The 23621-nt window shown below is 33.3% G+C and overlaps 1 protein-coding gene and 1 long non-coding RNA gene across 2 annotated transcripts; one reads left to right on the forward strand and one right to left on the reverse strand.

The window, feature by feature from the left end:
• Positions 1-3845: 3845 nt before the first annotated feature.
• Positions 3846-5316, reverse strand: LOC148196654 (uncharacterized). The gene is made up of 3 exons (XR_015780116.1): positions 5153-5316; positions 4974-5053; positions 3846-4209 (listed from the first exon to the last, which is right to left on the reverse strand). It is a non-coding gene; the product is annotated as an uncharacterized LOC148196654 (long non-coding RNA).
• A 9018-nt stretch (positions 5317-14334) lies between these two features.
• On the forward strand, positions 14335-18759 carry LOC148196655 (uncharacterized). Its single transcript, XM_088093485.1, has 6 exons — positions 14335-15367; positions 15800-16092; positions 16204-16304; positions 16392-16585; positions 17168-17473; positions 18368-18759. The coding sequence occupies exons 1-6, from the start codon at positions 14335-14337 to the stop codon at positions 18757-18759; spliced, it is 2319 nt and encodes a 772-aa protein (XP_087949611.1).
• The last annotated feature ends 4862 nt before the right edge of the window (positions 18760-23621 follow it).

Here is a 23621-nt window from a genome sequence, read left to right on the forward strand (position 1 = left end):
ATATATATATATATATATATATATATATATAAATGTATATGTATATATATTGCAAAAGGACCTTGATGGATAGTTTAATAGTGATCCGATAAGAGTAGAACAATAAACCTAACAAATAACAACTTCATGAAAATAGACTATAACTTATAACTTTTATATCATGTTGGAAGTCTTACATCAACTAATGATAAGACTAATTTAGAGTATATAAGTATAAATCTCGTCTTACAAGCCGATTTTGTAGAATTAAATTAGCTTAAAGTCCACTTCTTAACATGGTATTGAAGTTATGCATTAAAGTCTATCATAATGAGATTTCTTGTTTGTTTGACCTATTATGCCACCTTTTATCAGAATATTTGTTGTTTGTTGGGCATATTGTTCTATTCGCTCGCTATCGGCCTCTATCGAAACACTCATTAATGTCTAGTATCACGCACGAGATCTATATACCTCGGCGTGAGAGGTGTGTGTTAGAAGTCTCACATCGATTAGTAATAAAGCTAATTTAGTATATATTATTAATTATAAAAATTAGTTTTTATTAGCCAGTTTTTTGTATATCTGCTTTCCCTTTATTTAGGCTAATTGTTAGTGCTAAATTGATGGGGTTTGTTCCCTTGACTCTTTCCAATTTAAGTTATCAATTTGTATATTTAAACTATTGTAATCCAATGATAAAATTTATTAAAAATGCATTTTCATATATATAAGTAAGTGCAAACTTTATTTTACAAGTTGGTTTTGTAGGGTTTAGCAATATTTAAATCCATTTTCTAACATACCATATTAAAAGTTGAACTTAAATCTAATCCCACATTACAAAATTAATTTGTAAAATAATTTTTTCACTTTCTTATTGTAAATTGTTATTATTTCAAGCGAATATAAAACTTTCAATAAACTCAATTTACATCCAACGAATTACCTTTGCTAAGTAGATTAGCCTAAATAAAAAATTACTGTAACATATTTATTTTTTAGCAAATTTAACTTAAAGAAATTCTACAAAAGCTTGATTCTTCATAAATTTTTTCTTCGTTCAATATACCAAAATTGTCAAATTTATTAACTAACCCATTTTCAGTTTAGTTTAATTACAAAACCATTTAAGACCTAACAAAGCTTTTAAGTTTACAGAAAAATAATTAGACTGTCCCCTAATGCCATGGTTTGACAAGTTCCACGGGCAATCGATATTTTTTTCTTGTTTTTGTGCACGAAAACAAAATTATTGGGATAACACATTGTTTTCACTTTCTTCATACTTATTTAATCTTCTCTTTCTACTCTAACAAACAATACACACCCTTAATTGTATACAAAGGAAAGAAGTTCGGTGTGGAGCTGTTAAAAAATATTTTAATTAAACTAAAGTGCTGTTTAACTGAATTGAATTATGTAAAGAAAAACTAAATTGTTTAAAAAATAACTGAATTATTATATTAGTTTAGTTTTTTGAAATTGAATTATTGCAAAATGAAGCCAATTAAACAAAATGGTTATCAGTAATACTTGAAATAATTAAAATAATTCAACCAAATTTAAAACAGTTGGTACTAATTCAAATTAGTTTGATTCACTTTTAAACTGTGATGTAATTTAATGCAATTTATTTAACTATTTTTAAAGCTTAAATTAATTTTATAATTTTAGAATGATTTAATGCAACTATGTATTACCAATTAGGGTATGGTGGCAAGACTATATTATTATTCATCATGGTTTGATGAGAGAAATGTAATAAAATGTAATTGAAGGGAATAGTAAAGGGAAGGTAAAAGGAAATATAGAGGAAAGAGATGAAAGGGTGGGGAAAAGTGAGACTTGATTCTCTTTATTTTGATAAATTTTGACGGTGAAATCCTACAAGATAGCGTACGTAAAGAACCAAACACTCCTTGTACGAAATTTAGAGTCAAAGTAATAAAAGTAAAACCCTATCATGGGTAAAGTTTAAGTTACAAAATTAGTGTAAGGTGAGAATTGTTTCTTTATATACTATAGGTTTACTTAATTTTTAGTTTAAGTTACTGTAAGGATGAATTATGTTTAAACTCTTATTAATATGGTATTATTGGCTATCCTAATAAGATTTGTTAGGTTTATCGTATTACTCATTAGTAGTAGACCACATCATACCATTACTCACAAATATATAATATCATGTATGACATATATATGTGATGGTGTATTGGAGATCCTATATCGATTAAATATAAGATTAATTTATAGTATATATAAGTAAGAGTGATATTTATTTTACAAGTCAGTTTTGTGAAAATAAGTTACACTTAAACTCACTTTATAATATGACATGAGAATCTATCTTTTTAAGATATGTTAAACTTATCTAGTTATTTGCTTTCGAACCGTTAATGGACTATCTACAAATATTGAGTCACATACACGAAATAAGCATATATCAATGTGAGAGAGATAGTAAAAGATCTAACATACATTGTAAATAAAACCAATTTATCATTAGATTTAAGCCTATCTCCTATAATAATTTATTACTTATTTTTGTTTTTGTCATTTTTTTCTTTCTCTTTTCATTTAAAGTTTTACGAAAATCTTCCTAGAAATACTAATGTTTAGAATCCAATTTCTCAAAAATGTGAAAATTTAATTTCTACAACTTAATTCCTATAATCACTTCATATCTTTATTATTAGTGCACGGGTTAGTTTTCAACCCGGTTCACTTAGAACTCGGCTCACCAAGTTGAATCTGTGGTGAGTCGGGTTGGTTCACCAACCCACCTAATTTAATTATTTATTATTTTTGTGTTTCAATATTATTAGTTAACATTTTTTTATTATATTGTAGATGGGATAAAAAAAAGATGTTTCAAAAGAGAAAAATATTATATATTTATCTTTTCAAGACTATAATATTACGTATGGACAAGTGATACAAAAATTATCAATTAAATGCTTATTTATTCGCCTTTTATGCTTGTTTTTGGATTACGCTTGGATTGTATGATATATTTTTTTTTGAATTGTCTGAGTTTAACATCATTTTAGAGTGAAATTTATTTAGATTTGAATTAAAAAAAATTATAATTTTTTTTATTTTTTAAAAAAACTTATAATTAAGTGAGCTAGTAAGCCAATCCGTTTAACCCACCAACCCGTGGTGGATCGAGCCGAATTCGAATTTTTTCAGTTCGTTAATAAATGAGTCAGGTTGGGTTAACTCACTGTTATTTAGATTACAGTACTCTTAAGAGTCACTACTTATATTTACTTATTGCTATTATCATTGTCTACTAACTTTATTAAGGATAAATGTATTTTTAGTGCTGAAATTTTGACACGAAAGTGGAATTGGTTCTCATCTTTAATTTTGTCTTTTTAGTCTCTAAACTTTGAAAGGAAACCAAACTAAAATTTGATCCTCATGCTTTAAAAATTAATAAATATAATTTTCCTAACTCAACTACATTAAATTTTTTTAATGTGTCAAATGCACGTTCCAACTCAAATGTTAGTCTAAAACACCTTTTAACAAGTCCAAAAAAGTTAATGTCCTTGGATGAAAATAATTATATTCATTTATTTTTAAAGCTTGAGATCAAAATTTAGAATAATAATTTTTTCTTTCACACGCAATAGTCTCACATCTTTTAAGAGTGGAGACCCAAGACATTTTAAATACTTATTTTTCTTTCACTCTCTGAAACACTTTTTAAAGACAAAAGTGTGACAATGACTCAATTTTCAGAACAAACAATATCTCAAATATATGGTGATTAATCTTAATAATGTCATTTGATGGACTTAGAATCATAACATTAATTAATTTCAATTTTACATCCAAATTTAAGAGTAAAAATATATATAAATATATTTAAATAAGAAGTAAATATTATATTTAGATAATTAATATTAAAATATATTATGATAAATTTAACATTATCTTATGTTCTGTGTTATCCTTCTAACGGTACATAGATAAAAAAAAATGTTATAATATTCTTCATATATTATACATTATTTTGTATAAGGTGAGCCACTAATGGAAAGCAACAGAGTGTTGCACCTGTATTATTCTTATAAAAACCACCAACTCATCAAACTAATAGAAAACTAACCTGTCAATCACCCTCCCCAACCGAGAACTCGAACAATCACCTTTTCATAGCCAACAAGAGCCATCATAATGTGGAATGAATTTCAAATGTAAACCTGTACCCTAGGCCTGCATTGAGTAGGAAAAATAGCATTATATAAAAAAAAGAAACTGAGAAATCTATTATTTTAAAAAATTTAATTATTTCAAGTTAAAGATAACATTTTAATCTCTTTTTTTATTATGATGATCATATGATCTATTTATGTTGAATATACTTCCAACATTTTTTCTGTGAAAGAACCCAACATATAGTAAAAACAAAAAACAAAACCAACAAACTTTAACAATTGCATAACAAATTACAAATTACAAAATAAGAAAGAAAACAGGAAATGACTACCTAATTTGGGTTAAAATTTAAAACATCTGCTTCTATCTTGTCCCTTGAGTGTTATGTAAACATCACTTTGTTAACACAATTTATTCCTAGTGTTATAGCCTAAACCAACCATCTAGGCATACGTGGATAAAATGTTTGATGCTTATATAAATATAAAAACGTTATACCCATAATTTGCAGTTTAACTTATAAGATAGTGTGAAAGGAAACTACAGTCTTAATCAATCAAAAAGCAATAAACTTATTTTTCAAAGAAATTATTGCAATTGAAAATATAAAAACTACCTACATTTCCAATGAGTAGAGTACTATTTATTTACTAAGTAAACTATCCAATCCAGAATGTTTTTTCCATCTAATTTACTGTTAAGCAAAAGAATGTATATTCTATTGTTAATTAATTGTAAGTTCATAGATCTCGGTTTTTATTAGATGATATCAACACATATTTCATTAAATAATAAACAAAAAATCATATGTTAATGAAAACCTGGTTTCCAATCGATGATTTGAGAGTAGGTAAATCCATAGCTTGGTCGGTTTGTTCAAACAAAACATGAGTAGGTAGGACTGCGATGTCAAAAATCGTGCAAAAAGCATGAAAAAAAAGAAAAAGCAGAATAAAAAAAGAATGAAAAAGCATGGAGCAGAAAAGGCAAAGATAATTACAGTCAAAGATGGCACGCTAACTGAAGAAAAGAGGAAGCCACGCACGCACGACGACCCCAGATATCTATCTACCTACCATCGTAAGAAAGACAGTGACGATGAAAGAAAGAAGAGAGAAAAGGGAATAAAAATGAGGTCGAAGTTTCAGATAGAAAGGAATATGAAAACGTTATGAGAAGACAAGAGAATAAAGCACAGGCACCACTTGACTACGGAATCTTCTCATTAAAGTTTAAGTATTGCAACATTATATTTTAATTTACCTTTTTATTTATATTAGTGATGTAACATCTACTTTAGGATTACTCTACTACTAATTACTTAAAATAATCATTTCATAAAAGATAAATAATTCATATAGATATAATTGCCTACATTACTCCTTTGAACAACTTTTTAAAGTATAAATATCATGTCATTTAGAGAAATATAAATATAAACAATAAATAAATATATATTTATAATATTTACATAATTATAAATAATTTTCACTAATGACTTATTCACGGATGTTACATTTTACTTTTAATATCAAAGAAAGTTATGATATTTAAGTCAAAAATGTCAAATGTCATAATTGAAAATAAATATTTAAGAATGGTAGTGAGAGAATGATATCTCTTAACAACCAATACCACATGCCAAGGTTTGATTGATGTCATTTCAAACTAAAATTGAAAAATATATGATATTTGTTAGTACATTAACAAATGTCAAAAGACGTTAGTTATGATATAGTATGATGTCTTTTAAAGTATGTTAATACCTAATAGGCATTGAATGCTAACTTTTATTTAAGAATATTTTTTATATTTACAATTTACCTAAACTTGAAAAGTTAAGCAAAAATCTAGCATAATTTAGAAAATTTCTCACACATATTATATATTAGAACTAAAACTACTAACGCAAACTATTTAAGAGATAACTAGAACTTTCATAATAAAAAAATAACACCATTTTCAAGCAAAGTAACTATTGTTACAGTGGATCTTAATTCCATCATTCCAATAGATACGTTGTCGACTCTTATCTTGTCTTCTTTATTGTGTCATCCGTTATAGGTGATAGATTAATAAACTGATTAATGAAAAAATAACATAACTTCATTATGTATGAATACTAATGTTTAAAGTTTGATATGATTTCTAATATGTTAAAGGTATATATTATTATCTCATTCTAATCATCATTAATTCTTACTCGATTGATGTTTTTTTATCCAAACCATGACATAATAGTCACATGCCTAGAAATCTAGATGCTTGTTACACTAAACATGACAAAGAAAATAATTACATATCAAGATCATAAAATGACATTTGAAAATTAATAACTTTAAGATGAATTAGTTCCAACCTTTAGATATAATACTTGAATTTGCTATGTTATAAACCTACCCACAACTCTAATTAGATTGGAATTGGAAACATAGGTTAGTATTAATATAACTAAGTAGATGATATGAAAAAGAATAACACTTACATTTGTAACATGGATTTCAAATCAAGTTTCATCTTCGAAAGCAAAACCATACTCTAGTTGGCAATGGTACCATGAATCATAAAGAGTTAGTCAAATAATTAACATTTAAAATATTACATTCAGTTTAAGGTGCAAGGTACATCTCTCTTTATGACTCAGACATCCATGTTTGCATATAAGTTTGCTTGTGCTCAAGTGTGTTTTTAAAAAACTGAATGGTTTGACGTTCAATAAATCCATATATGGAAGCCCAACCTTAATCCACAATTATTGTGCCCATGTACTTATAACAAGACATTATTAAGTATAAATTAAAAAGTAGCAATTCCAAGATTTAAATATGGAACACAATGAAAAATCTTACATGTACCATAGTTGTATGATTGAAATATTCAACATCACGTTTCCCCCCAACTCCGATAGTCGTGTAAAGTTAGCACATCATGGGTACAACTATTCCTCTGAATCAGACTTAAGAGAATCATATGAATGAGCTCTTCCAAAATTCTCTTCATCAACATCATGTATCATATCTTTTAAATGATCATTCATCTATTCGTCCACATAATATGTTTCTCAAGATGTTGTAGGCTTGTATAATACTTTTTTATGTCAAGTCCAAACTGTATAACTCCTCACTGTACCAAAGGTGAATAGATGATCATGCATTGTACTCACATCCTGAGATATTTGATTAATATAATGAATACAAAAACAAAAATATGTCTCGTTTACAGATTTTTACTTAAGGGATTAACATAATCTTGATTCTAATTATTACATATTACAATATTTATTAATTTAATAAATTTTATAGAATATTTTATTTTACCTAATTTGCTCAAATGTATGAGACTTTGCTCAATAAATATTATTGAAAGAGAAAATAATCGTTCAAGACCTAATTTACTTAGTGAATATAAGTCTTATGTATGTTTAGAAGTAATTACCCATACCACTTGTATATAACTTGGAAGGTTTATTAATATACACATTTAATATATATGTCTTGAAAAGAGAAATTTGAACATGCATGAGTAATTACCTTTAAGTATATTGAATTAATGCATGACATACTAGAATTGAATGATTATTATAATAGTAGATGATCATTTTATCAAATTAGATCAGATAGTCAATTTGTAGTATTAAACATAGAAAAATGTTAAAAATATACACGAGAGATTCTTAATTTACTAACAATCCAAACCATGTAGATTAAGACATCAAGTTATGATAAGTTGAAAAAGAGTTTTTGCATTATTCTTATATATTTGATCCTACAATTTTTTATTTAACGAAATTACCTTGAGCTCATCCTATATTGAATGAACTAAGTCAAACTAGTAATCTTACAATTAAGTTGATAGATTCATTGGGTTGTTTTGAAAGAAAAACAGTGCTTATGAGTGTCATTTGTAAGAAAACTGAAAAGAAATGGATGAGAACTACTCATTATAGGAGTAAGATTCATTCTTATTCTCATTGATGCTACTTAAAGACTCCTCATGACACCAAAACCTCTACTTTTAAAAGCTTTTACTATTTCCTTATTTGTGAAATCGTTGTCGATGCTATCGTTTGTGAGGAGTGTGTGCTGATTTTATTCTTTGTTCACAACAACTTCTCTTTTTAAGCAGTTTCTAATTGTCACATGTAATTGTATTTTCTCGCAACAATTCTTCTTTTCGATTCAAGGTATGTTCTTAATTAGAGTAGTTTAATTAAATTTTATTTAAAACTGAAATTAGACGAGAATGGTAATGCAAGTATTGTATAATGTGTTTTTTTATTTAAAATTGACAATATAAACTGAAAGATATTATTGATTTTTTTAATATTTCATTTCTAATTGTCAATATTCTTTTCTCTAATTATCAGTATTGTATAATATGTATGGGAGTGAATTAAATGACAAAGAAAATAGATCGGGTATTAGATAGAAACACCAGAAAAATATAAATAAAATGCAGTGATTATTCAATAATTGAGAGCAGATAAATATTTAGATTCATATATCATCTTTTTACAACCATAACAAATTATAAATCTTGTGTTTCTATTTTAGAGGAAGTTAAAATTTTGATAATAATTTTTTAAAAAGAGTTAAGGAAACTTCTGTTAAAATAGTTGTAACTAATATTTCTCAACTAAGAATAAGTGAATTGGTTTTTCAATAATTTTAATTTTTTTTAATTTTTAAAACTGGTTTCAAAATATCTTTAATCAATTAACATGTGAGGTAGAATGCTTAGTTTTTGTAACCTTAATAATTATCATGATACTAAAAAATGACAAAAGAAAAAATAAGAAACACCAAGTTTTATATTCATTAAAAATCTACCTCCGACTTTTAGCAACCTTAGCTAGAATTTCATTAAAATACCAAGAGTTAAGATTACAAGATTCATCTATGTAAGTCATACTCTCTAAATATACAAGAAATTAAAATACACTTCAAGATTTTCAACCAAGATAATGCTAAACACAATTACCTTAACATATCTCTTACACAGTGAAGAAAATATAGAAGAACAACAAACAAAACATATAAAATGAATACACTCATGTGCAAATTTTACATCTCAATCCTAAGTCAAACAAGAAAACCTTAGGACTAATCTAATCTTTTTTAATCTCGATGGAAACTTGAAAAATTATGTTAATCTCTCCGAGAACTTTCACATATTTCTTTCTCTTATTTTTATTTCAAATCTCATAGTTAGAAATAAGAAGGAAGTTGATTTTTAAAGAGAAATTTATTTACTGATGATATTAATCCATTATAAAAATATTGTAATAGATTAATGTCTTTTAGTTTTGAAAACTTGTAAATATGTTATGTTTTAATCAATTAGATTAATATGTTAATAGATTAATACAAATCAGCGAATACGCATATAATTTGAAATGAATATTTTTGTGTCAGAATTAATCTTAATTGATTATATTGTAATTAATTTGATTTTAAGAACATTTTAACTTGGTTTACAATATTTATAGACTCAATAACAAGCAACTAATGTACTTTAAAAATTATTCTATCGATCAAATATAACTTAACACTAACTATCACATATTTATACTCATATTTTCTTTGAACATCATAAAAAAATAACAACTTTATCTTTTTTTTGACATATTAACAACAACTTTGTTAAAGAAAAAAGATTGAATATAATTGATAAAAGTCACACAAAAATTGAGCAAGTTAAAAAAACAATAAATGTTGGATTTTAAAAGAAAATAAGCAATAATAAGAAAGTTGAAAAACAAATACAAATCAAGTTATTAAAAAAGAATATATAAAAGACAAATGTTTTCTAATTGTTTTTGTTTACATGGTATAAGTTCATTCAATATAATTAAAATTTGAGTTCCTTTTACAAAAATTATGAGATGATTGAAAGTTATAAATTATAAACCTTTATCTTATCGTAATGTTAAAGAGAAGCATTTGAGATGAGTAATTAAAAAAACTTATTTAATCCTTCATAATTTAAGACTGTGGGAAGATGATGAACTGTTCAATTTATATTAAATATTTGGTAAATTAAAAGTTCAGTTATGCAGTGACCATTACAAATGCAGAGTAAATGTTCAATATTCAGCTTGTACAAAATTACACACAATTAAACAAGAGAAACATACAATGTAGCCATTAATTAATATGCAATACTTTCAAGCAAAATTAATGCTAATGTCATATTTGTCTCTGTATTTGTCAGCAAAATCAAATAACGGAAGGGTGTTGCTTCCTCCGTTATCACATTTTTCTCCCTCTACCTTTTATTTACTATTTTGCTCCTAAGTAAAATTTTATTTTTAGGGTAATTATTTTTTAATTTTATCCATTCACAACCTATTCCACTAATAACCTATTCTAGTCCCCCGTACATGAGTAAAATACTTTTTTTTTTTTCATTTTAACATTATATTTCTTCCTCTCTTTCTTTCGCCGTTGTGAGATACTACAAGTTGCAAAGGTTGGTGGTGGTGGAAAGAATTATCAAGCAGTCTCCCTCTCGTGGTGCAGTGCAGTGCGTGTGTTGCTTCCTCCAGGTGCGTATTCGAATAAATCTTCAAATAAAACTCTAAAATAAAATAAAAAGTAACTTTCAAACGGATGTGACATCCTTCAATGGATGTCAAAATTTTTCAACGGATGTCAACATCCGTTTAAGGTAAAACGGATGTCGGCATTCGTTTATGTCACTCCGAAGGTCACGTTTTTTTATTTTAGGGTTTGTTTTATTAGTTTATTCTTTATTTTGGAAATATTTTAATAATTTAATTTAAATGTTTTGATTTATTATTTTTGAATATATTTTTAATGTATTTTAATAATGTAAGAAAAATGAAGAAAGAAACGAAGGAGGAGAAGTGAAATGGAGAAGACAAATAGGATTGCAGAGTAAAACGAAAGACAAATTGTTAAACGAAAATGAGAGATGGAAAGATTGGGTGCAGGAAGTAAAGTAGAAGAAGTAGGTTTGAAATAAATTAAAATAGTAAAAGTAAAAAATTTTAATCTGAAGATATAATTAAAATTAAAAAAAAAATTAGGAAGATGGAGAGAGAAAGGTGTGATGATGAAAGAAGCAACACCGATAAAATGAATAAACCCAATTACCTCTGTACTCGTTCAATAGGTTAATGAATCAACCCTTATGGTAAGTTGGTCAATGGAAATAAATTAATTTAATTAGGAAAATTGCGTTTTTACGATTATATAATCATTAGCCATCTGTTCTCAAGAATAGTCCAATTACTAAAGATAGTAAACTTTCGTTATAAAAAAAATTTTATTTAGTAAGTATTAATTGATTATATAACTTTTTTTGAATATCAAGATATTATTGTGTGGGACCCTGGAAAATTAATTCTGATAAACACGTTGTCAAATCAATATTTATGAAGGGAAAACCCCTTTGCAGTGCATTAAAAACGCACATGCATTCCCTCTGTCGCACTGCCAAGTGTCACCGAGAAAGAATGGGAGTCAGATATGGGGATACAGGTGTCACCAGGAGAGACGCACGTTCGTGCGGATGTGGGAAGAAACAAAAAGAGAATTTTCTGGAAAAACTCTTCCTCTCTCCTGCACTCATCTTCTTCCTCCAAACTCAGACCCCATTCTCTCCTCCTTCTCTCTAGAACCCTTTCATCTTCTCTCTACAGTAACTCACCACCATCTCCTCCGATCTCATTTCAGAAACCGTAGGACCATTTACGGCGTTGTGAGCTTTCACTGGAACCGAACGCTTTAGATTTCTGTGACCGGTAAGTGCTCAAACTCTAAACACCCTCTTCTGAGTTGCATGCGAACCCTGGTACAGCTGCATGTTAGAGTATGAGCTAAGTTTTCCTGCGTTTCTTTTGGTTAGATTTAGTGAAGCACTTGAGAAGCACGTTGAGGGTAGAAAAACCATAGTTGGACGAGTCAAAAATCCTTTGTATTTGGAAGTTCACTGCTGAACCAGGTAAGGGAAGCTTAGTAATTTAATTGATACTTGTATGTTGTGTGAAAGCATGAAGTGAACTGGATGTATGAGTGTATGTTGTTTAGGTATGCATGAACGAGCACTGTTATGCTGAATGTGTATGGTTGATGTTGGTTGAACTGCATGTTGATAGTGATACGTATGAATTTGGAAATGGATGATTTCTGTAGAGTATGAGATGATAATATGAATTCTATAAAGTATGTGATTTATGAATGATAGGAAATTATAAGATATGAATCGTATGAGAAATGTTGAGTTAAGATATATGAATAATCTGAAAAATGATATTCCTTACCTTGATAATGTACGCTCGTCATCAAACGGTCTTATACCGTTCGGCTTTCTAATAAATGGCTAAATGGAATTCTTTTATTTGGAAAGAACTCCGCTCGAGAACGAGCGTCCTCTTGTGAAAGGCTAGGTTTGAGCGTTCGGCTCAGCCTAGTGGTACCCAACGATCGTAAATTAATTGAAGTTATATTAGTAACGCTCGGTTTTATATCCAGCGTTCGTTATAGGTAGCGCTTAGTCTTATACTAAGCGTTCGTCCAAATCGGTGTTCGGTCCTATACCGAGCGTTCGTCCTAATTAGTGCTCGGTCATCTACCTAGCGTTCGTCCTAAGTAGTGTTCGGTTTTATACTGAACGCTCGTCCTTACCCTTGAATTCCCAACGTATGAAAATAGCGTTCGTCCAAACAGTAAATTAATATCCGTTACCGCGTTCGGTCATTGACTGGCGGTTAATATCTTTTTATAAATTCGTATCAGTATCAACATCTAAAAGTCTTGCGATGTCTTTATTCATTTGGATTCGATTTAAAGTCCTTGAATTTAAATTATTCTAAGTTTCAGTTGAATCGTTCTAGAGTCAGTCCATTTAACGGATCCAAGTGGTCATGACGTCTGTCCTTGGAAAGACGTTCGTTTTCTTTCTTTCAGAAACGAGTATCTCTTGGTATCATGTAAACGTTCGTCCTCATTATGAAGGGGACTTAACGCTCGTCTTTTTATGAAAGTGGAACTAAGAATGAAAATGTGATCTATAGGAAATTGTATAAAGTGTGAATGGTATATGAGGTGAAACTATGATTATGGAAATTGAACGAGCGTTCCAAGGAGGAACGTCTCTATGATTTGAATATGAGAAGTTGTGTAGTATGACCATGGTAAAGCTGCTGATGGCTGTTCATCCTGATATTCCATGAGTGCTCGTCCTCATGTAGAGGGGAGTAGGTCATGTGTGGGAATGGCAGGAGGTCCTAGTCCTAATGAGTACTTTGGACTGATAGGGCTAACCTCGGGTGGCAGCTGTTGAGTGTTTCCAGTTATCACATCACCCGAGTGCACGAACGCCTGTAGATACATGGATTCATACAGTCCGGACGGTCGGTCTTGTGAGAGCTTGAATGATTACTTCTATGCTGATAAATATTGGTATGTCCTGTATGTTTATTTGTACATGTTAAATTGTATGATGGTTGTATGAATTAAAATTACCTAAGCTTACCCTTGCGTTTCCTTGTGTTGTCTACTGTTTATGTACGTCCGTCTTGTCCATGCAATGATCATCCGTGTGGATGTGAGCAGATGGAGATACTCTTTTGGAAGAAGTGGTTGAAGAAGAGAACCTGGTGGACGTCGAAGTGAAGGCCGAGACTTAGATCGTACAGTAGACTTAGTTTACTTAAATTTTGGACGTTCGGTTATTAGCTTTTGTAAACCGTTCGTCATCGGGCCTTGGTTGTTATTGTATTATTTATCTTTGAACCCTGTATTTAATTAACGTTCGGCTTTGATAGCTGTTTTAGTTAAGACTGCACTGTTTAATCATGTAAATGTGATTAGTTCTAATTTATGGTAATTATTATATTTTGGGATGTTACATTAGTGCTATCAGAGCAGTTTTGTTCTTTTAAGGACACTTAGGGTTATGAGTACACTGTGCTTTCGTTGTGTGCTTATTGTGTGTTTAGTGAGTTATTGTTTTTAACTCTTGAACATAACTAACGTACGTTTTCTCTGGTCCAGAAAACGAATGGCGCCTAGACTCCCTCCACCACCTCAACCTAATGAGGCTGACGCGTCCAACAACACTAGACTGTTGGAATCAGTGATAGATAGATTACAGCAACAGAATGTCACGTTGATGGAGCAAAACGCCACTTTGATGCAACAAAATCATAACGCCATGCAGAGTATGGAGGCCGCTCGCGCAAACACAGAAGCGACGCAGAGGCAACTGATGGATATCCTTGCCGCTACCAGGGGCACGACAGGGGCGTCATCTTCCAACGCTGCCCAGCCTGGTGCTGAATGGAGTTTGGAGAGTTTCCTACAACACCATCCTGCCAAATTCAATGGAAAAGGTCTCCCGGATGAAGCGGATCAGTGGTTGAGGGATATGGAAAGAATTTACAACGCCAAGAGATGTCCAGATGACAACCGTTTGGCGTACACTGAATACTTGCTGACTGGTGAAGCAAGTCACTGGTGGACGAGCATGAAAGCCATCTTGACGGACGCTCAAAGTCCCATTTCCTGGGAAGTTTTCAGGGCTAAATTTTATGAAGAGTATTTCCCCGACAGTGTGCGGTTTGCTAAGGAGGTAGAGTTCCTACAGTTGGTACAAGGTGGGATGTCCGTTTCGGAGTACACCAACAAATTTAAGCACCTGGTCCGTTTTAATACCATGGCAACAAGTGAAGAATGGCAATGCAGGAAGTTTGAGAACGGACTGAGGAGTGACTTGAAAGTGTTAATATCCAGTCTGTGCATTAGGTCGTTCCCTGCCATGGTTGAGAGAGCAAAGGTACTGGAGAAGAACATTGCTGAAGCCGAGCAACAGAAGAAGCAACAATTGAGTAGGGGGCCGGTTGTATCCAGGAACACAGCGAACGTCAGAAGACCCCCGTACGTTCGTCCAACTCAATCCCCTGGCGGATCACAAGCCTTGGTCACTGTCGGCCAATCTGGACACCCAAGGAGCTTGACGTGTTATCAGTGTGGAGGACCGCACTATCGGTGGGCCTGTCCTCAACTGTCTGGGGGAAAATATTGCAACAAATGTAGAAGGAACGGACACTCAGATCAGGAGTGTAATATGGGAGGACGAGCGGCAATGAGGCCGCCGAACGCTGGAAGAACGCAGCAAGGAAGGGGTGGAAGAGCGCAGGCAGTAGGAAGAGTGTATGCAATCACGGGTGCTGAAGCTGCTCGTTCAGGTACCCTTATCACCAGCACTTGCATGTTATTTGGAAAGCCTTGCTGTGTATTGTATGACTCGGGGGCAACTCATTCCTTCATCTCGAAGGCGTACGTTGAGAAATTGGGACTAGTGGAGAGCGAATTACAGTTTGACTTGGTGGTGTCAACCCCAGCGGCTGGTGGGATTAAGACATCTACAGTTTGTGTAAGATGTCCTATAGAAGTTGAGGGGCGTAGATTTAAGGTTAACCTCATTTGTTTACCCCTTCAAGACTTAGAAGTAATTTTGGGGATGGATTGGTTGGCTAGCAATCGGATTCTCATTGATTGTGGGAAGAAGGAGTTAGTCTTTCCGAGTGAGGAAGAGGAGGAATTATCAGTCACGCTCGGTCGGTTGAAGATAGACATCATGGAAGGAGCGAGTTGTTTTCTGATAATGACATATGAAGACGAAGAAGTGAGGGACGCGAAAGTGGAGCGTTCGTCCAACACTGGAAGCAGTGGAGGACGAACGGTAGTGGATGAATTCCCGGATGTCTTTCCGGAAGAAGTTCCTGGATTGCCTCCCGTTCGTGAGGTTGAGTTCACAATCGACCTAGTAACAACTGCCGCACCTATCTCGGTTCAACCTTATAGAATGGCTCCAGCCGAGTTGGTCGAGCTCAAGAAGCAAATCGAAGAGTTGATAGATAAGAATTTCATCCGGCCGAGCGCTTCACCATGGGGAGCACCTATGTTGTTGGTAAAGAAGAAGGATGGCAGCTCTCGGCTCTGCATTGATTATAGGCAACTCAACAAGCTGACCATCAAAAACAAGTATCCACTGCCAAGGATTGACGACCTACTGGATCAGTTGCAAGGTGCGTGCGTATTTTCAAAGATTGATTTACGTTCGGGTTATCACCAAATTAGAGTGAAAGAGGGGGACATTCAGAAGACTGCCTTCCGGTCCCGGTATGGACATTATGAATACGTGGTGATGCCCTTTGGAGTGACGAACGCACCTGCAATCTTCATGGACTACATGAACCGGATTTTTAGGCCGTACCTGGACAAGTTTGTAGTGGTGTTTATTGACGACATCCTCATATATTCAAAGAGCTATGTCGAACATGAAGACCACTTGAGGATCGTGTTGAGCGTGTTGAGGGAAAAAGAATTGTATGCCAAGAGGTCAAAGTGTGAATTCTGGATGAAAGAAATCCAGTTTTTGGGGCACGTCGTTTCGGCTGGAGGTATTTCAGTGGATCCGGCCAAGGTGAAAGCAGTGCTGGATTGGGAGAGTCCACGTTCGGTTACAGAGGTTAGGACCTTCGTGGGGCTCGCGGGCTACTATAGACGGTTCATTGAGGGATTCTCCAAGATAGTAGCTCCGCTAACCTATCTCACCAGGAAGGATCAACCGTTCGCCTGGACCGATCAGTGTGAAGAGAGCTTCCAAGAATTGAAGAGAAAATTAACGAGCGCCCCAATGTTGGTCATTCCAGACACGGCCAAACCTTTTGAAGTGTTTTGTGATGCGTCGTATCAAGGTTTGGGCTGCGTACTGATGCAGGAAAGGAAAGTAGTGTCGTACGCTTCTAGGCAGTTGAAGGTCCACGAGAAGAATTACCCCACGCACGACTTAGAGTTGGCAGTAGTCGTGTTTGCACTAAAGATTTGGAGGCATTACCTGTATGGAGCAACGTTTCAAGTCTTTAGTGATCACAAGAGTCTCAAGTACCTCTTTGATCAAAAGGAGTTGAATATGAGGCAAAGGAGGTGGCTTGAATTCTTGAAAGATTATGATTTCGAACTGTTGTATCATCCTGGAAAAGCTAATGTGGTGGCGGACGCTTTGAGTAGGAAAGCAGTCAGGGTCTCGGCAATGATGGTGAAAGAGCTGAGTTTGGTGGAAAGTTTTAGAGATCTAAGGTTACAGTTCGACTTAGGAGCGAACGTTATTAGATGTTGTAACCTTAGAATTTCCAGTGATGTGTTCGACCGAATCAGAATGAAGCAGCGTGAGGACGAAGAATTGGCAAAGATATTAAGTGCGCTCGGTACAGATCAGACTAAGGGATTCAATACTGGAACGGACGGTTTACTTCGTTATATGGGGAGAACGTGCGTTCCAAACGATGGTGAGCTGAAGAGGATTATATTGGAGGAAGGGCATCACAGCCGTCTTAGCATGCATCCTGGCATGACTAAGATGTATCAAGACCTCCGTTTATCATTCTAGTGGCCGGGAATGAAAAGTGACATTGCACGTTTTGTGTCGTCCTGTTTGACTTGCCAGCGAGCAAAGGCTGAACACCAAAGACCAGACGGGTTGCTGCAGCCATTGGAGATTCCAGAGTGGAAGTGGGATGGCATCTCCATGGATTTCGTGACCCATCTGCCACGCACGGTCCGAAACCATGATTCAATTTGGGTGATTGTGGATAGATTAACGAAGAGCGCCCACTTCCTGGCCGTCAACTTGAAGATGTCAATGACAAACTTGGCCAAGTTATATATTAAGGAGATCGTTCGGTTGCATGGAGTTCCTTCAAGCATCATTTCAGACCGAGACACGAGATTCACCTCTCGTTTTTGGCAATCATTACAAGGAGAATTGGGGAGCAAGTTGCAGATGAGTTCGGCCTATCACCCTCAAACGGACGGCCAATCTGAGCGAACCATCCAGACGCTCGAGGACTTATTGAGGACGTGCGTCCTAGATCATATGGGAGTATGGGATGAAGTTCTGCCGCTCGTTGAATTCACGTATAACAACAGTTTTCAAGCAAGCATAGGAATGGCACCGTTTGAAGCTCTCTATGGAAGGAAATGTCGAACGCCACTGTGTTGGTTCCAAGAAGGAGAGAATGTATTAATCGGACCTGATCTAATCCAGCAAACGACCGAGAAGGTAAAATTGATCCAAGAGCGACTGAAGACGTCTCAAAGCAGGCAGAAATCTTATGCTGATAGGAGAAGAAGACCCTTAGAGTTCGCTGCAGGAGACCACGTTTTTCTTAGACTTAATCCAGTCACTGGAGTGGGAAGAATCGTTCGTCCGAAGAAGCTGTCTCCCAAATACTTAGGACCGTACCAAATTCTGAAGAAGATCGGACCAGTGGCGTACGAATTGTCTTTACCTCCTCAACTGTCCAACCTGCACCCAGTCTTCCACGTTTCCCAACTCCGAAAGTATATAGCTGATCCCTCTCACATCCTGGAGTTGGAAGACGTCCAACTTCGCCCAGACCGGACGTTGGAGATGCAACCCGTACGTGTGGAAGATAGTCGCACCAAGTTCTACAGGGGAAAGAACGTTCGTTTAGTGAAAATGGTTTGGGATGCGAAGACTGGCGACTCAACATGGGAAGTTGAAGACGCTATGAAGGAGTTATATCCTCATCTGTTTCCGGGTAAGCTTTAATTTTTGAGGACGAAAATTTTTGTAGTTAGGAGGAATGTGGGACCCTGGAAAATTAATTCTGATAAACACGTTGTCAAATCAAGATTTATGAAGGGAAAACCCCTCTGCAGTGCATTAAAAACGCACATGCATTCCCTCTGTCGCACTGCCAAGTGTCACCGAGAAAGAATGGGAGTCAGATATGGGGATACAGGTGTCACCAGGAGAGACGCACGTTCGTGCGGATGTGGGAAGAAACAAAAAGAGAATTTTCTGGAAAAACTCTTCCTCTCTCAAACAAAAAGAGAATTTTCTGGAAAAACTCTTCCTCTCTCTTGCACTCATCTTCTTCCTCCAAACTCAGACCCCATTCTCTCCTCCTTCTCTCTAGAACCCTTTCATCTTCTCTCTACAGTAACTCACCACCATCTCCTCCGATCTCATTTCAGAAACCGTAGGACCATTCACGGCGTTGTGAGCTTTCACTGGAACCGAACGCTTTAGAGTTCTGTGACCGGTAAGTGCTCAAACTCTAAACACCCTCTTCTGAGTTGCATGCGAACCCTGGTACAGCTGCATGTTAGAGTATGAGCTAAGTTTTCCTGCGTTTCTTTTGGTTAGATTTAGTGAAGCACTTGAGAAGCACGTTGAGGGTAGAAAAACCATAGTTGGACGAGTCAAAAATCCTTTGTATTTGGAAGTTCACTGCTGAACCAGGTAAGGGAAGCTTAGTAATTTAATTGATACTTGTATGTTGTGTGAAAGCATGAAGTGAACTGGATGTATGAGTGTATGTTGTTTAGGTATGCATGAACGAGCACTGTTATGCTGAATGTGTATGGTTGATGTTGGTTGAACTGCATGTTGATAGTGATACGTATGAATTTGGAAATGGATGATTTCTGTAGAGTATGAGATGATAATATGAATTCTATAAAGTATGTGATTTATGAATGATAGGAAATTATAAGATATGAATCGTATGAGAAATGTTGAGTTAAGATATATGAATAATCTGAAAAATGATATTCCTTACCTTGATAATGTACGCTCGTCATCAAACGGTCTTATACCGTTCGGCTTTCTAATAAATGGCTAAATGGAATTCTTTTATTTGGAAAGAACTCCGCTCGAGAACGAGCGTCCTCTTGTGAAAGGCTAGGTTTGAGCGTTCGGCTCAGCCTAGTGGTACCCAACGATCGTAAATTAATTGAAGTTATATTAGTAACGCTCGGTTTTATATCCAGCGTTCGTTATAGGTAGCGCTTAGTCTTATACTAAGCGTTCGTCCAAATCGGTGTTCGGTCCTATACCGAGCGTTCGTCCTAATTAGTGCTCGGTCATCTACCTAGCGTTCGTCCTAAGTAGTGTTCGGTTTTATACTGAACGCTCGTCCTTACCCTTGAATTCCCAACGTATGAAAATAGCGTTCGTCCAAACAGTAAATTAATATCCGTTACCGCGTTCGGTCATTGACTGGCGGTTAATATCTTTTTATAAATTCGTATCAGTATCAACATCTAAAAGTCTTGCGATGTCTTTATTCATTTGGATTCGATTTAAAGTCCTTGAATTTAAATTATTCTAAGTTTCAGTTGAATCGTTCTAGAGTCAGTCCATTTAACGGATCCAAGTGGTCATGACGTCTGTCCTTGGAAAGATGTTCGTTTTCTTTCTTTCAGAAACGAGTATCTCTTGGTATCATGTAAACGTTCGTCCTCATTATGAAGGGGACTTAACGCTCGTCTTTTTATGAAAGTGGAACTAAGAATGAAAATGTGATCTATAGGAAATTGTATAAAGTGTGAATGGTATATGAGGTGAAACTATGATTATGGAAATTGAACGAGCGTTCCAAGGAGGAACGTCTCTATGATTTGAATATGAGAAGTTGTGTAGTATGACCATGGTAAAGCTGCTGATGGCTGTTCATCCTGATATTCCATGAGTGCTCGTCCTCATGTAGAGGGGAGTAGGTCATGTGTGGGAATGGCAGGAGGTCCTAGTCCTAATGAGTACTTTGGACTGATAGGGCTAACCTCGGGTGGCAGCTGTTGAGTGTTTCCAGTTATCACATCACCCGAGTGCACGAACGCCTGTAGATACATGGATTCATACAGTCCGGACGGTCGGTCTTGTGAGAGCTTGAATGATTACTTCTATGCTGATAAATATTGGTATGTCCTGTATGTTTATTTGTACATGTTAAATTGTATGATGGTTGTATGAATTAAAATTACCTAAGCTTACCCTTGCGTTTCCTTGTGTTGTCTACTGTTTATGTACGTCCGTCTTGTCCATGCAATGATCATCCGTGTGGATGTGAGCAGATGGAGATACTCTTTTGGAAGAAGTGGTTGAAGAAGAGAACCTGGTGGACGTCGAAGTGAAGGCCGAGACTTAGATCGTACAGTAGACTTAGTTTACTTAAATTTTGGACGTTCGGTTATTAGCTTTTGTAAACCGTTCGTCATCGGGCCTTGGTTGTTATTGTATTATTTATCTTTGAACCCTGTATTTAATTAACGTTCGGCTTTGATAGCTGTTTTAGTTAAGACTGCACTGTTTAATCATGTAAATGTGATTAGTTCTAATTTATGGTAATTACTATATTTTGGGATGTTACATATTGCTAATTTAATTAAGAAAAGAAAAGAAAAGTAATAAAAACAAAAACCCAAAAGTAACTGAATAATGGGTTAGGTTCACAGATATCTGATTCCCTTACAATACTGCTGCCAAAAAACCTAATACGGTAACGTTAAAGTTTAATACTTTACATATGAGCGAATTTTGCATATAATACTTCATTTTTCTAATAAAGTACATTCATTTAATAATTCACTTAATATATACTAATATTTCAAATAAAAAATAAATAAATATGACTAAAATATTATTATTTAAAATTAGTACCATCACGAAGCAGACATGATTCCCTACTGCTACGTTGTTATTTGACAACCCATGTGCTACTTATTCATCTCTGAATTGACATCCCAAGATAAGCAACATAAAATATCTTCGCTCATATCGATAGAATATTGAACATAAGATTAATATAACAAATTCAAATACTTTAATTCCTGTATAGCTACACAAGGCACAAAAATCCATAATTTCTATTTTGAGCGAGTTGGGTTTGCGACCCGGTTTGTACTATTTAGCCCAAAAAATATCCTAATTTCTAAAGCCCATAGAAGTTGTCTTTTTCTATACTTTTATTACATACCTTTGGAGGCTGCAGCCTCCAAATATCCTAATTTCACTTTGAATTAACCTAGAAGAAAATATATAAAAAATATCTTAAAAAAATAGATTTAATGATTTGACAATAACTGAATAATTAAAATAGAAAATCTACGAATTTTCTACTTTATGAATTACTAGAATGTTTTAATGGATTTTTAATTTCTAATCCAAAATTAATAATTAAATACTTATTTTTGCGGTTGATAGACTCGTTCAAGTGTTTCATCGTTGTTTAATAGAATTTAAAAGTTTATGCTTTCTAGACTTGTAATTTGTTAGAGAAGCCAAATTTTCGTTCAGTGACTCAAATATTGCTAGTTTAGATTATCATTTTCTCCCCGTGAACATTTAATGTATTTCTTTCAAACAATGTTAACACAACTATCATTTTTTTAAGATTGTGTTGCTAAAATTGTATAGTAAATGCACATAGGTATACAACCACTCTATTTGATTATGAAGTTGGTTTGTTATTAATTATTTCTTTGTGTAATTATATATCTTATGTTAAATTTTTTAATGTTTATATAATGTTTATGAATATTTAAGTATATGTTAAACTTTTTAATGTTTATATAATGATTATGATTCGTAAGATTCAGCATAGGATATGACTCACATAATAATATAATAGGATTCGCAATTCAAAATTTAAGTTCTTCAATACACAATAGATTGAGGATTCAACTATTATGATAGGAAGTAATGAAGGAAAGATGATTTTGCCTGAAATCTTTGAAGAACTCGTAAGGACTAAAGATTGTCCCAAATAAAAACGTGGAATAAAGTCGAGTTTGAGTAAAAATAATTATATATATAATTTACTTCTCGAATGTTTATCATTATATTTCTTAATATAATAGTTCTTTTAATAATTCTCGTCTTCAATTGAGTTCATAATCTATATTCTTGAAATCTAATGACTTCTCCTACTTTAAAAAGAATTATATTTCATTTATTTATTTAATTTTTATCTTAATATAATGATGTATGATGTGTTTGTTCCCAACAATGCTAACACATATACGCATGGATATGCAAAGAAAGATCGAAATTCAGTAAAAAAAAAAACACAAAAAGCGATACAATGTTTTTTCAAAAACTTTCTTCACATTTAAAGATTTACAAACAAAGGACCGTAGATATAATAAAATATATACATGTAATTATTCTCTTATAATAGTATCGATTCTCTAATTTATATATATATATATATATATATATATATATATATATATATATATATATTATTTTGATATAATTAATTTTATTATATTTTTATAGTAAAATAATATGACATAATAAAAATGTTTAATCATTACAGTGGTCGTTTTTGGATTCAAGTCACATATTAGCCTCTCAAATTTTTTGTTTCAGTGTTTTTATTTTTGAAAAATTAATGCAATCAGGTCTTTTTTTTTGTTAATAAAGTATTAACATCGTTAAAGGAGATGTCACATGTCAAACTATTGTTTTAAATATTTTTTAATTATTTTTATACATTTTAAAAAAAATTTGCCACGTGTCAATATAATATTGTGTCACGTGGCAACGGTAGTGTGATATGTGTCCCATGTCTTTATCATGTCATGTGTTATTGCACTAGTCTCAATTTGATTCCTATATTTTTA

Source organism: Vigna umbellata, chromosome 6, assembly GCF_029865625.1.
Source record: "Vigna umbellata cultivar VRB3 chromosome 6, Vumbellata_1.0, whole genome shotgun sequence".
Taxonomy (NCBI): Eukaryota; Viridiplantae; Streptophyta; class Magnoliopsida; order Fabales; family Fabaceae; genus Vigna; species Vigna umbellata.

What these genes read in the sequence shown, in the direction of transcription:
- LOC148196655 (XM_088093485.1), top strand. Translation starts at nt 14,335, where the DNA reads ATGCAGAGTATGGAGGCCGCTCGCGCAAACACAGAAGCGACGCAGAGG. An exon ending in GGGGAGCACCTATGTTGTTG is followed by an intron (nt 16,093 to 16,203) that starts GTAAAGAAGAAG and finishes CTACTGGATCAG; the next exon opens with TTGCAAGGTGCGTGCGTATT. An exon ending in GCACGTCGTTTCGGCTGGAG is followed by an intron (nt 16,586 to 17,167) that starts GTATTTCAGTGG and finishes ATCCTGGAAAAG; the next exon opens with CTAATGTGGTGGCGGACGCT.